The sequence below is a fragment of the Zosterops lateralis genome, assembly GCF_965231275.1.
Source record: "Zosterops lateralis genome assembly, chromosome: 2".
In the NCBI taxonomy this organism is placed as follows: domain Eukaryota; kingdom Metazoa; phylum Chordata; class Aves; order Passeriformes; family Zosteropidae; genus Zosterops; species Zosterops lateralis.
Window position 1 is genome coordinate 87,574,068 of NC_139763.1, and position 14,218 is coordinate 87,588,285.

The window sequence follows — 14,218 nt, forward strand, 5'->3', positions numbered from 1 at the left end:
CAGTGTCCTGCCCTACTTCCATCTCTAGCTAACACAAGCCACCCATGCTGCGAGGTTGTGGGAACATCACTTTCCACAGGCATTGAAATCTGTTACTGAAAATCTTGTATTTGGGAGGGGAAAGGGGAATGTGCTTAGCAGAGGGAGGGAATCACCTACACAGAAGAGATTGGAGAACCCCGGCAGAGAATTGCTCTGGTGCAGGACCTTTAAAAGTGGATACCAGTCCTGTCCCTTCCTTAGGAGAAGGAATAGGACCAGCACTGTTGTCTGTGCTGGTGTTTGCTAGGGGACTAAAAGGCACTGGAAAACTTTCCCCTGTCCCTTCTCACAGCATCACTCTTCTTGTTTTGTGGTGTCTGCAGGGTGCAGTGGAGGAAGGCCTGGGGCTGAGCTCTGTGATTGTGATAGCTCTCATACGGTCGGGGATGCCTCACTCCGTGAGTATCGGCAGCAGGAGCTGCCATGAGCAGCCTCTCGCAGGCAGTGCCTGGGCTCTGCCTTTGGGCTCCACCCTCTTCTGCACAAATGAAATCTGCATTCCCTTCCAAACACCCTGCACATAATGAGAGTGCTTTCAATTATATCCTAGGACCCCGTTGTGGAGAGAGCTCTGAAATGTATACAGGACCTGGTCACTGCTGACACTGGCAGTCCCAACCTCTACAGCCTGGCACTGGCTGCAAATGCATTTGCAGTGGCAGGTGACAAGGCCCTCAGGCAGAAAATCCTCAAAAGATTGGATAAGGCTGCCATAATATCAGGTACCAAAGACTCTGGGGCAGGAGGGAGAGCCTCTAGCAGAACTGTGTGGAAATCCCTGGGTCGAACAACCATGAGATGGATGGAAATGGAGGTGTAGGGGGGTATGGTTAGATACTGCCAGAGCTTTGTGGGGAGTCCAAGGCTTGGCTATCCAAGCCTCAGTTTGCCAAGATGTCCCAGGTTACATCCACACAGTGAGAAGGATTTTCTCTATGGATGACACCACAGTCCTGGCCTCCCAGTCATCCAAACCAGGGAAGCTTCACGAATATTGTGGAGCTCCTCCCCAGACTGCAGGCCTAAGGTTTTGCTGGGAAAAGCAGGGTGTGGGGAGGAAATAGGGAGCTATGCATGTATCTCTTGTCCAACTGTATTATGTCCAATGTACGTGTTTGTTTAGTACCTATATACAGGGGCTAAGTAGAACTCTGGGGTCACTATATGCAGCTACGCACTCCATAAATATTTCCACTTCACCTCTAGATGACCAAATATTCTGGAGTCAACAGTCCAAACAGGAAGAAGATTCCCTATCTTGGTATCGGGCTCCATCTGTTGATGTGGAATTGACATCTAGTATCCTCATGGCTCACCTTACAAAGTCAAGTTTGTCATCAGATGAAATCAAAAAGGCATCCCAGATTGTGTCTTGGCTCACCAAGCAGCAAAACCCATATGGAGGCTTTGCTTCAACCCAGGTAATCCCCTTGAGCCGCCATCATCATCATCATCATCAGGTTTGATGCTGTTTTTTTGAGAGCAATGGGTTCTAACAGCCCATAGTAAAAAAAAAGAGAAATGAATAAATTAAAAAAGGACATATGGATTTACAGGTCCTGGGAGTTATGGATAGTCCCATGTTAAAAGCCAAAGGGAAAAGCTCAACTCTTATTGTACTATAGCTGCAGTATGAGGGAGGGAAAGGCTATGGACTGGGCATGCATGGGAAGCAGGAATTCTACTTCTCCTGATGTTTTTCTCTTTCCTCAGGACACGGTTGCTGCTCTGGAAGCCCTGGCCCTGTATGCAACCAACATCTTCAGCAAGGATAGCCCTGATCTTCAGGTTTCTCTCACTTCCAAGGGGTTCAGCCAAAACTTCCAAGTAGACAAAAGCAATCGCCTCCTGCTGCAGACAGTGGAGCTGCCAGCCATTCCCCAAGATTATACCTTGCGTGTGCAGGGTCATGGGTGTCTTTTCCTGCAGGTAAGCCCAGCCAGGAAGAAAAAGTTTGTCTGGTGAAAAGCCTTGAAAACCAGAGAACATCTTATCTTGCTACGTAGCCAACAGTGAAAACAAACTGCTGTAGTAACTTGCAAGAATCTGGGCTTCAGGGCTGGTGGGGGTAACTGTGATCCAACAGGAAGGTAACGTCTTCTTCACAGATGAAATCTGGATCATCTCCATCTAGTCAGAGCAGCTCCTCTCCTCCAAGAAATTCACCAGGAGCAGTGCACTACTAGCAGAACCTCTGTGTCTGCCACATAGTTTTCTTTTACACCAATACAAGACAGCAAACAGTAGCTGAGTCTAGACAAGAATACTCTCCAGCAAAAAAACCTTGCTATTTCTCTGCCATCCGGCTTCTCTCTGTCCTGGCAGGCCATCCTGAGGTACCACATCCCTCCTCTGAGGAGCGAGGCCACCTTTGCCGTATCCGTGCAGACGGAGTGCACCGTGCCCGACGCCACACGGTTCCCTGTCACCATTCGTGCTCGGTAGGAGACATTCCATTGCCCCTTCCCTCCCCTGTGCTGAGAGGCTCTGGCAGCACACCAGTCTCTTGATGGCAGGGTTCCCCTTCACTTGTGGCATCCAAGTGCTGAGGTGACCCCACTGTGCTCTCCCTAGGTGAGTGAGAGGCACAAGGCCCCAGAGGGGTGGCTCGGGCTGTAATCCTGTCTTGTCCCATGCCCCTCACCACAAATTCTCCCAAGGTCTGTGGGTCTCACCCCCTTCTAGGATTAGGTCTTAAAATGCTAATGATGTGAAGGTGCTGTGGGACTGACACATACTCCTGAGTATTCCCACCTCTGCTCCCTGCTGTCTGTCACACCACTCTCCTCTGCTGTACTCCTGCCTGGCTTGGGACAGAACTGCCAAGAGAACACACATAGGATGTGGTATTCCCTGCCATGCCTAAAGAAGGTAACACCAGAAGGCTTCCAAGGAACTTATTCTCCTTGGCACAATTACAAGTGAGATCAAGGGAAGCACAGAGATTTATTACAGTACAGAAACAGGTATGATTACAGGAGAAACACTGGAAAGAAAGGCACACTCCTCCACCTGAGTACCAAAGCTAGGCTGGAGTATCTGGAGATCATGGCTCAGAAAGTAACATTAGTGCTGTCCCCTGGGTTCCTACTGCAGCTACACAGGGAACCGTGTGTCCACCAACATGGTCCTGATCCAAGTGGAGCTGCTGTCTGGATACAGCCCCGTGGCAGGTTCACTGGAAGAGGTGAGACTGTGAATTTGTGACCAGATGGGATGGGAACAGTGATGGATGTCCATCATGCAGGACTGTATGCTGAAATGTGATCATTCCTGTGGGCAGAGAAACAGGGTTATTTTCTTCCTAAGAAATCCTTGTACTCAAAGTCTCTTCCAAGCTGCACCTTGCCTTTCCCTACATCAACAGCTTCCCTGGCCACATAAATATTTTGCCCATAGTCTCACAAGGACAAATACCCCTGAATATTTCTGCTTTTTATTAAAGCCTTTCTGATATTTTCCCCCTATTTTCAGCTAAAGAAAATGCCTTTAGTGAAGAAAGTTGAAAGCAAGGCTGACGAAGTCGTTCTCTACCTGGAGGAAGTGAGTGTAATTTTGGCTAACATCATGATTAAAGGGGCTGACAGCTTTTATTCTTGTTTACTGGTTTCATTACTGTTTTAACTATCGAGAGCTGTTGTTCCTGCATACCAGCCACATTTGCTGATCTGGAGAAGTGTCAGTTGGCAGTTGTTCATCTGTAGAGCCTCTTACAGGGCTACTTAACTTGAGTGAAACAAGGCAAACTCTCATGTTAAGCCTATATCTGTTTGCACTGTTGAGAGACTGTTGAAAGTCCATATATATAGTGCCTGATTAGGACTGGGGAGTAGTAATAAGATCTATCTAATAAAACCAAGAAAGCCTGAAATCTTAGAAAGCTCTTAAGCAACTTGAATGCAGCAGAGAGCATGGAAGATTGCTCATGCAAGGGTTTTGCCAAGATAATTTGAAACTAAACCAGATGGTTGTGTGAACAAAAGTGCTCACTCCACAGCCTCAAGAATCAACAGATTAACAACCACTCCAGTTTTTCTAGCTCCATGAATACCTAAACAGCACCAGAAATGAGACCTGGTGGTATTTAAAACTCCAGCACTTATAAGGAGCATTTCTGTGATTCTTCATCCTCAGTTTCTGTCAGTAGGCTGAGCTAAGCTGGCCCATAGGAAGTGGGTTAGTGTCATGTGGATGCATTAGTCTTGCAGAGCTGCTGCTTTTGTTACATCCACAGCACAGAGCAGAAAGGCAATACAGAGAAATATTTCAGCTTGAGCTGCCAAGTAACACAAGGTGCATCCCAATCAACAGCAGGTCATGTAACTACTACCCTACAGCAGATGTTCATCCACAGCTTGTATTTGTCAGCTTAATGATGTGGGTTATGTGAGACTGGAGAATAAGAGCTGATGTCACTGTGAATAAGAAAGTAGCCACTGAGGCAAGGTGCATGAAGGAGCTCAGAGTAGAGCTGGATGGGAAGGTGGGATTTCTGGGGAACACCAGCACTCCATTTAGTTAGTGCACACTGACTCTGTATGTTTTTGATGTTCCTCATGAGCTGAGTTAAATTTGCTGACCAAAATGGGGAGATAGTCACAGAATGGGAAGTAAAAGATATTTCTGAGATGGACTAGAAGACAGAACAGATCTGTTAAAATGGTGAGGTCTCCACAAAGCCTGAGTTCAAGCAAGTGAAAGGGGTTGTCTTACAGGACTTCTGTCTTTTTCTGGTTTTAATCCTTGCATTTCTTGGTCTTAGCTGACTAGACAGCCTCAAACCTACACTTTCCTGGTGGAGCAGCACATGCAAGTGAAGGATCATAAACCAGCTAATATCAAGATCTATGATTACTACATGCCAGGTGAGTTCAGATGCTGTACTGCAAAAACTGCCCAAATTTACTTCTGGAAAAAAAAAAAAATCTGGATTTTGTTGAGTCTAAGACAATACTATCTCTGGCATGGTTATCTGACTGTCCCTTAGAAGCTCTCTAGGCATGAACTCAACCTGTTGGTTTTCAAAATGATAGGTCCTCTTCTCTCTGGCTCCAGAACTTGCAGGCCTGAAGCTGGCATGTAGAACCACTGAGGGTCTGGCTTTCCCAACAAGGGTGGAGCAAGGAGCTGTGGTTTTGAACACTTATTTTGTGGGAGACAGCAAAGGCAGAGGGACCACAGTGAGGGGATGACTCAGAAGAGTAAGGGCTCCCTTGGAAGAATAACACCAAAACCAACTTGTCCTCTGTTCTGTGTGGTTCCTAGTGGGAAGAAAAGCTAGAAATGTGCCAGGAATTGCTATTCCTTCAGAAAGTGAGGAATTCATAACTGTGATGGAGCTCTTTGGGACTTGCAGCGTCATCATGACTTGAGTGAATCCTGACCAGCTGCAGAGTCATGGGTGCACACCAGTGGTTTCATGCGTCAAGTAGAGGAGAGTTGTAGCCTGTAAACTGAGGGAACATCTCTCCTAGGCACAGTGGCACAATGCTGGATTGCTTTTGTGGGTTTTTGTCAGTGTGTCTCACCAGCACTTTCTCTGTTGTCTTCCAGAAGAAACTGCAGTGATGAGCTACAGTGTCCCATGCAAGTGAGGTGAGGGCGCAACACCTCTTCTGTTATCACAGGCATGGTCCTGAAGAATATGGAAAGGGAGGGAGGTGCAGGCAAAGGCCCTTGCCAGGCTGCAGGTTCAGGGTAGAAAATAATTTGCAATGCCAAGTAAGGGTGAGTTACTGTACCCAGTGGTTAAACTGAGGGAAAGAGAACTGAAGTAGAAGATTTGATGTGACAAGGTCATGACAAAGTTGGAGGTATGTTTCAGAAAACAAGGGCTGCATTTCCCAAGTACCATCACCAGTCCTGGCCCTTTGCATCAAATACACTTTATTCAAGTCACCACACTTCCCTTTCCTGGCACTTTCCCTGTAGTTTTGCATCCCTCCAGCCCTGTGCACACAACATGCCATGCTCACCTTTACTGCAGGGCCTGGCTCCATGTCAGTGCCAAGCCTTTCTCCAAAGGAAAAACAAAGCTTAAGCTTGACCAGTGCCTACCCCTGCTGTAAACTTCCTTTGCACCTGTGTGCTTTCCTGCCCAAAGCCCACAAGACTGGGAAAACCACCTGCTCCATGAATCACCTGTAGGGAGGCACATGGGCCTGTCCTGGGATGTCTGCTACAAGCTCCACACTCTTAAAGGAGATTCTGACATAGGCTTTGTATAGATAAAGTGAGAAAGAATCTTAGGTCATAAAATATTCTGAGTAGGAAGGGACACACAAGATCATGGACTCCAGCTCCTGGTCCTGCACAGGACGGCCCCAAAAGTCACACCATGGGCCTGAGTGCATTGTCCAAATGCTTCTTGAACTCTGTCAGTTTTTCCCTGGGAAACCTGTTCCAATGCCCAGCAACCCTCTGGGTGATAAGAGCACTCTCCTTCTTGGCCTGACAGTACCATTTGGTCACAAGGTGCAAAAAAGGCCCCTGAGTTTCCAGAGGTTAGTTTTAATACTTCTGGAACATTTTTTACTTTTTTTGTTCTTTACTGTCTTCACAGGAACAGGGATAGATCCCTCCTCTCCAGTCCCTGTCCATCAGTCCTTTGTCATCCCTGCCAACTGTCACCACATGGAGATATGAAGAAAAGAGAAAATGCTTGGAATTTCCTGCTGACAGTTAGTTTCTGGAAGGCTCAGACTGTGTGTGGCATCTTATTAAAAGTAGAAGACTAGAACTGTGTGATTGAATGATTATTCAGATATACAGTTTTTCTCCCAAACCAGGAAAATTGCATTTAAGAGCAGCTGGGAAAAATCAGTTCTCTACCTCTACTCATGTACAAAACTCTGCCCTTCCAGGTTTCCAGGTGCAGAAGTGCACAAAAGATAGAGAGAAAAAAAAAAAAATCAAAAAAAAAAAAATCCATAGACCTAGAAACAGATACTTCCTGTTTCTAGCTGGGTACATGTTCCCCACTGTTTACCATTCCCCTTCCTGTCTTTGCTTATATTCCATGTTTCCCATCCAAGACCCACCGTCTCCTGATGCCACTGTTGGTGTTACACAGGAACTTGCTGCCTACCTCAACTACAGACAGCACTGTATTCAGCCAAGGCTCGCTCCTCTGCAAAAGAAAATTAGGAGAGTGATTGCACATGGATGCACACAGAGAAGATTGTATGTCTTTCTCCAGCCAGAGAACTAGGAACCCAGAAGAGTAGGAAATCTGCAACCCACCTGGCTGGTAGTAATCATAGATTTTGATGCTGGCTGGTTTCAGGTTCTTCACCTGAATTACTTGTTCCAGTTGCAGAGTGAAAGTCTGAGATTCATCATTGAGCTAGTGGAGATGGAAGGAAATTAGCAAGGAAGGGGAGAAAGAAGTCACAGCATCTTCATTAATGTTTTCTTGCATTACATTTCTGTAATCCATTAGAGATTCTGGGCTTTGAAATGGAGTATTGTGTGAGGAATTGCACTATTCTAATCCAATGACAATGACAGTGGGCAAACTTCCTCTGTCCCCAAATCTACCAGTGCTCTTTTCTTACCTAGATGAGCCTCAGGCTTCTCACACAGCTCCTTGTCCTCTTTTGCTCTCACTGTGCCACACCAAATGCTTTTGTTCTCACTTACCTTCTCCAGATAAATGTAGACCACATTAGCTTTCACTTCTATTTTCTTAACAATGGTTCTGTTCTCCAGCTAGGATAGGAAACAATAGTAGAATGAAATCTGTGAGCATTTTCCTTGGGGATTCCTGACCTGAGGCACCCAGTGTTTTGGTGAAGGGAAGGTATACAGGTGGACACTGGGGAACTGTGCCTTTCTCATGCATAAAGGCTTTAGTGGTTATATCTTTGCTAGTCCCTCTTGAACATCCCTTGTGAGTGTCTCATGTATGAACCACACTGACCCTGCCCAGGGCAGAGGAATCTCCCTCTCAGGGACCAAAGGCTGGGTGGGGAGTACATCTGACATATTGGTCAGCAACTCGGTAGGCAGGCACCAGTAGAGAGTCATATTTCATCTCACTGCGTGTTCAACTGCTTTGAAAGACCTGCATGGGGGCTGTAGTTTAATTTATGATTTAATTGGAAAACAAAAGAATCTTTTTAGCTAGAACTAGAGTATCTTTGTGAAATCCTGTCTTAGAATTTCTGACAAACAAATTCTGGCGTCAGCACACCAAGCACTACACTTTGTTTCTGGCTCAAGTCCAAATACTGTCAGTGGGAGAAGCTGAACCACCTCTGATCTCCCTTGTGGGGGCTGTAGGAAAACAAGACATTTTGATGCAATTGCAACAGCAAAGGTCCCCTGCAAATTTAGCTACTGCCTGGCCTGAAATGAACAATTCTCAACAGAGTAAGCAGGCAGGATCCATTTACCACAGCTGGGTTTTCTTATTCCAAAGTTCTTACCAACATTCTGGATCTGGAAGTCATGACGAATCCAGATAGCAGGGAGACCTCTATGATCACCATGTTGGTTGTGACTCTGCTCCCGATATAGCTGGAGAAGAAAGACAGAGGGTTTGTCTCTGTGAGGATGGTGCCCTCCCAGCCCTTTTTATCTCCACCACTACACCCTGAGCCAGGTATCCCATCTGGGATGGGGGCACAGCAGCCACTGCTCCCTCTCACAGGAGTTAGCCAGCACCTTCCCCCTCCAAGCCTTCCACCTGCCCGATTCACCCTCCGTCTTGTTCACTCCAAGGGCCAGGTCTCTCCATTGGAGCCCTGGGACTTTCCTGACTGCTGGCCCCAAGGTCACTCCATCTTTCTGGAGGAGGAAACAGCCCTTGGGCGTCACCTGGCGAGGATGCGGACGGTGAGGACACGCGGATTCCCCTGGCTGCAGTTGGTCAGCTCCGTGCTGACGTGCAGTGTGAAGATCACAGGGGTCCGTGGGGAAGGCTCGTGGTACCTCAGCACTGCCTGCAGGATAAGGGCCAGGAGCAGAAAAGAGAAGCCAGGCATGATCTCATGCAGGGGAAAAGAGGTAGAGGAGTCCTCTCTCCACGCTCATCCCACCTCCTCACCTGAGCAAAGACACAGTTACCGCCGTGGGCCTGCACCAGGAACTGCCCTGGGATCTCCAGCAGCGCTGCCTGCTGCACCAGGAGCCGTGTCTGGCGGCTGACCTGGAATGCCTTCCCGAAGGCCCTCTGGGAGCGCACCCTCACCACTGCCGGGCCTGCTGTGCTGAACGTCCGCGCTGCGTACTTCGCTAAGGCTTGCAAGGCAACCACTGTGTCCTGCACAGGGACAGACTCACTCAAGAGACAGTCACTCCTCTGAAAGCATCAGCTGTAAGGAAAATGGCTTGGAACAGGGAGACCAAGAGGCCTTGTGCTGCCAAGCTGGGGTACAAAAGGATTGTGATAGATGTAGTGTATACATTCGTGTATAAAATATTGTATTAAAAGTTGGACTATTAAAAGCTACTTGGGATGTCTCCAGGATTCCAAGGCCCATTGTGCAGCTGTGAAACCACAAAACTTGCAAAAGAAACGACAGAGCTGGACTGGAGATGGCCCATTCATCAAGGATGCACTTCTACTTCATGGCTACTCAAGATCTGATATCACTCTTGGTGGAGGATCCAGAGGATGATCAAATCAGCACCCCAAAGCAAGAGTCTGGGAAGACTCTTGAGACTTCTTTCATACTTACAGGAAATTCTTTCAAAACCTTACTGGGGAATAAAGAAATGCATGAATATTCAGACTTTCAATAGACTTCAGACAGAAAAACTGTATAAAAGCTGTATGGGCAAGGTTGGATGGCACCCTTGATGCTGTCACCCTGTCCACCCAACATTAGATCGATGTTGTCCGATTTTATTGTGGCATTTTAAATTGATCTTTTGTGGCAATTTAAATTTATTTGCTAAATAAATTCTTTTATTTTGGATTGGTTTCTAATCATTTATAACAGGATCCACGGGGAGCTGCTGGTTACCTGGGTGGAGGCAAAACCCCCGTAGGCATTTTGCTGCCGCGTCAGCCACGCCGCAATGCCAGCTGCGGTTGTCATGTCACCGGCGTGCACCCGTGGCTTTGAGAGGAATGCCAGGAGCACATAGGCTGTCAGCTCTATGTCCACTGACTGGGTACCAGGCCAGAAGTCTGTGGAAGCTGGAGAGCTTGGCTTGGGGCTCCAGTGGATTTGTCCTCCTGCAGAAGGAAAAGGATTCTATGAAGGCTATTTAGGGAGGACATAATTTGGGTTAAACTCCACAGTGCTTTCAGGGTCCCTTCAGTACATTCCCTGTACTCAGGCCAGGGTTGTTTTCTTGAATTTATTCTCCAAGGTTTCATCTTGTTTTACCTCACAGACTCCTACCTCCACTCTCAAAGGGATCTTGAAATCCTCCACTCTGGGGAAACTATTTTTAAGTCACCCTCACAGCTTGTGAAATACCTTACTGTATTTTCACTCACACAATGCAATTACTGCACAAGGAATATCTATAAATACATATCTAATTTTTGACTGCAGTAGCTGAGCATACATTAGTCCAGAATGCCAGCAGGCAGCACCTGATTTGATGGCCTGTTCCTCCAGTTTGTACAGCAGCTCCTGGGTTGTCTCATAGTCCCCAGCCAGGGCAAAGGCATAGGCCAGCAAGGCTTCTGTGTAGATGTTGGTGATGTTGTGAACCACTTTCTGCAGGCAGCGGAGAGTAGTCTGCATCAGCTTGCTCTGTGTTGGGAGGAGACACGTGTCAAACTCTGACAGGGGTGAAACTGAGGGCTGGGGAACTCATTCCAGGGAGGAGGCACACTGTATCTTCCCAATACAGGGAAACAGCTTATATTACAGCTCCAGGGAAACCCATTATATTACAGACTGTCTTCAGGAAACAGGCAGTGCAGCCCTGGTGTGCACTGGGAGCCATTGCCACCAAGCACCACTGCATCAAGTGAGTTTCACAACACTGGCTCTTTTGAGGAATGATTTCATCATTTGACCAAACATTGGCTCATTCCCAGAAGTTCCCTCCCAGTTCATGGCCTGGAGAACATCAGAATCACAAGCTGGTGTATCCTTGTGGTGGTGTCCAAGATACCAGGAGGGAGCAGGAGAGAGCTGAGTGTGCTCACCTGCAGTGGCAGACCCATCTCCAGCAGTGCTGCAGCAACATAGGCCCCCAGAGAGATTTCATCATCCGTGCTGCCCTGTGAAGGGAATACATCGTTCACTCCTACAGGGTGTTAGGAGGGCCCACTTCTCAGAAGGAAAAGCATTCCTCTCATGTTTTCCCTCTCTTTAGGGCTTGCACAGGCTCCTCTGGGATCCCACAAGCTTCTGCTGTGACAAATCTGTCCAGTTATTCCCCAGCAGTGCTCTGACCCACCATTACCTTTAGAGAGGAGTGAAAAAAGTTCCCTTTGGTGGCAAAGCAGCCACTGGGGAGCTGGTTTTGCTCTAGCCAGCGTAGGGCATCCTGGATATTCTTGTCATCTATATAGATGTATTTTCTGGCTTGACCAAAATTCTTGAGTACAAAAGCTGTCAACCTAGGAAGAAGATGAGTTGCAAGAAAAAAAGGCAAACATTTAAAAAAATGCAAAGAGACAGTCAGAGTCTCCTGGTACTTGTTCCTGAACTAGTGACATAGTGGGGGTGCAAAAAAGAGTAATTTTCATAAAGAAAGTCAATCTAAAAGTGGAAATGGTCCACAGGACCACCCCAGTGGCTCCTCTCCCTGCCTCTCTCCACAGATATACTACTTCAGTACTACTTAATGCTTTACCCAGTCATTTCACAAGTGAAAACCCTCCTGCTCCTTTTACTTTACCTGTTCCACTTCATCTTCCCCAAACTACTAGAGACAGTATGGAATTCCCCATTTTCTTCCTCTCTTCCTTTCTCCATTCATCTCAGCCAAGCACCATAGGTGTAGGCTATGCCAAGGCAGCTCCCCTACATTCACTGAGAAGAGGATTTTTTATTGATCTCACCTGATTTTTTTCCAGACATGTGTACCCCTCTTGGCTGCCTGGTCACCAGTAACATGACCTGGTGTTGTCTGTGGGCCAACAGCAGGGCCATAGAGACAAAAAAAAAAAGACCTTTCATTCCCTGGGATAACATCTTTGCTGTTCCACTTTCCCAGAAACTCTGCTGCCCTGCTTGACTGATTTTTCAAGTGGCTCAAGTGCCTCAGACTCTCCCTGTCAGAGAGTTCCTTCTGTCTCCATCCCAAAGAAGCAACAACTTGTCAGCTTTCTCAGATACATTAGGTGCTCTGACCCAGACAGGAAAAATCAGAAGTGAGGGATGTTTGCAGTGCTTACCAAGTGTTTCCTTCTCCATCCTTCTGCCCAAAGAAACTATAGGAGCCATCTCTATGCCTGTAAAGAAGTTGTGTCTGATACCCTGGGAAGATGGGAACAGTGATTAACATGGCACAGTAACACAGAAGGGACAATGCTGTCAGGTGGGTACAAGGGCAGGAGTTGGACACAGGGGAAGGCAGAGGGGCAAGGCGGGCTGTTTTACTCACCACTGCGCAGGAATCCTGTTGCCCTGTCCTTGATCTCTGGGCTCAGCTGCCTCGTCTTCTCCAGGTACTGCAGCACATAGACAATGGGGGCAAACAGCACCATGTTCTGCTCCCCACAGCCATGGGGCATCTGCACCAGGTGGTCCAGGTTCTGCAGTGCCATCCCCATGAGGTCACCTATGCAAAAGTGTGAGAAAGTGTAAGTATGATTTGAGGTGCCTTTTCAGCCAGGCAGGGGATAATAGTGCTTTGTCTCAGCAGGAGGAAAGCACTGGAGAAAGGCTGAAAGAGGAGTAAATAACTGAGTGAAAAATGGAGAGTGGTGACTGTTTTGCCTCTTTCCAGCTTGGCATCATGACTACACTATGGAGTTCCTGGAGAACTTCCCCTTATATCAGCTTTTGCATTCTGAAGAGCTCCAGCTATAACAAATACTGTTTGTAAAAGGCTACGAGCAGAGCTGCACCTGCTCAGTCTGTGTCATATAGACAAGCAAATATAACAGCACTCAGGAAAAGGTTGAAATGCTTCTGGTCTTTAGCCAGGCCTGTTCTACCTGGCCATATGTCACATATGTCAACCATCAAAATGTGAGGAAATCAGCAGGGGTGCTAGTCAGATGGTGTGAAGGTGTCCATATATCCTCCAGCCAGTCAGAAAATCCTTGTGTTGTTCCCTCTGCTGGGGTTCTGTAGCACAATATTCATGGCTAATTATGCCAGGCCTGGCTTCATACCAGTTCTGGCCTGCAATACAAATAGATGTATTTAATGGTAGGTATGGCCAGTCCCAGTACCCTCTCCAAAGTGTTCTTTTGCAGTTCTATAATGCTGAGAAAGATTTCTTCTCTCCGGGAGCTTCTGCTGTAGCATGTTTTTGAGCTTTACTGTTTGTATCTACACAGAAATAGCCAAGGTCCTAGCTAGAAAAAGGATTAATGCAGATTACTCTTCCCATAAAAGCCAAAAGTCTGAAAGCCTGATGTTAGCAGAGAATAGAAACACAGCATCCTCTCTTTTGGGCAGTTTCTTGTCCAGTGGATCCTCTGACACCAAATTAAGCCTTGCTCTTTGGTACCAGCAGTCTGTGAGCCCACAGCAGAAGTCACTTACCTGTGATAGAAATGGAAGCCCTGGCAGATCCCTTTACTACATTGTCAGGGAGGTGAAGGGACACAGGTTCTTCAGCCATGTTTCCTGGTAACAGTAGGATAAAAGGTGTAGCATGAAAAACCAAGCCAAAAGCCTCTGACTGGAGAGACAAGACTGGCCCAGGTAAGTGGGACACTATCTACATTCTGCTCACACCAACTGTCCTGGTCTTTGCACCAAGATGCATTGCCTGGACACTTTCCAGGTTAGGCCATACATGAGAGCTGCTGCTGGGGCCAAGGGCCCACCAAGCTTCACTTCAGCTCAGTTCACTACACTGCAGAAGGCTCACAAGAATCACATCTGGGCATCACTCAACTGGAGGACATTCTGGAGAGACTTGTAATGCTGCAGGGACATAGTGGGAGGGTTGGAGCATCTCTCACTGTCAAGCCCCAGGAATACCCAAGGGTTGCACTGTGGGAAGGAGACTATAGAGCAGGATTTTACCACTCATACTCAGCAGCAAATTCAGTAGGACAGCACATGTGGGAGTAATATTT

General features: G+C 47.2%; 2 protein-coding genes across 3 annotated transcripts in view; one reads left to right on the forward strand and one right to left on the reverse strand.

Annotated features, from left to right (window-relative positions):
• Window positions 1-7,070, forward strand: part of LOC310905990 (alpha-2-macroglobulin-like protein 1) — a 24,873-nt gene extending 17,803 nt beyond the window's left edge. The window contains exons 27-36 of one of the 2 annotated variants that reach the window (XM_083854948.1): window positions 366-440; window positions 593-764; window positions 1,249-1,463; window positions 1,756-1,971; window positions 2,368-2,483; window positions 3,139-3,229; window positions 3,517-3,585; window positions 4,805-4,907; window positions 5,596-5,637; window positions 6,605-7,070. In XM_083854948.1, coding sequence (XP_083711074.1) covers window positions 366-440; window positions 593-764; window positions 1,249-1,463; window positions 1,756-1,971; window positions 2,368-2,483; window positions 3,139-3,229; window positions 3,517-3,585; window positions 4,805-4,907; window positions 5,596-5,636 — 1,098 coding nt within the window. In that variant the 3' untranslated portion in view covers window position 5,637; window positions 6,605-7,070. The remainder of the gene's footprint in view (window positions 1-365; window positions 441-592; window positions 765-1,248; window positions 1,464-1,755; window positions 1,972-2,367; window positions 2,484-3,138; window positions 3,230-3,516; window positions 3,586-4,804; window positions 4,908-5,595; window positions 5,638-6,604) is intronic. The other variant, XM_083854947.1, reaches the window with a different exon arrangement.
• LOC310905991 (alpha-2-macroglobulin-like protein 1) overlaps window positions 7,070-14,218 on the reverse strand; it is a gene marked incomplete at its 5' end in the record, with an annotated part of 22,298 nt that continues 15,149 nt past the window's right edge. The window contains 13 exons of the mRNA XM_083854949.1: window positions 7,070-7,171; window positions 7,285-7,387; window positions 7,684-7,752; window positions 8,472-8,562; window positions 8,863-8,987; window positions 9,092-9,307; window positions 10,014-10,228; window positions 10,595-10,757; window positions 11,159-11,233; window positions 11,419-11,575; window positions 12,356-12,437; window positions 12,565-12,741; window positions 13,677-13,760. Of these exons, the coding sequence (XP_083711075.1) occupies window positions 7,131-7,171; window positions 7,285-7,387; window positions 7,684-7,752; window positions 8,472-8,562; window positions 8,863-8,987; window positions 9,092-9,307; window positions 10,014-10,228; window positions 10,595-10,757; window positions 11,159-11,233; window positions 11,419-11,575; window positions 12,356-12,437; window positions 12,565-12,741; window positions 13,677-13,760 (1,598 nt within the window). The 3' untranslated portion in view covers window positions 7,070-7,130. The remainder of the gene's footprint in view (window positions 7,172-7,284; window positions 7,388-7,683; window positions 7,753-8,471; window positions 8,563-8,862; window positions 8,988-9,091; window positions 9,308-10,013; window positions 10,229-10,594; window positions 10,758-11,158; window positions 11,234-11,418; window positions 11,576-12,355; window positions 12,438-12,564; window positions 12,742-13,676; window positions 13,761-14,218) is intronic.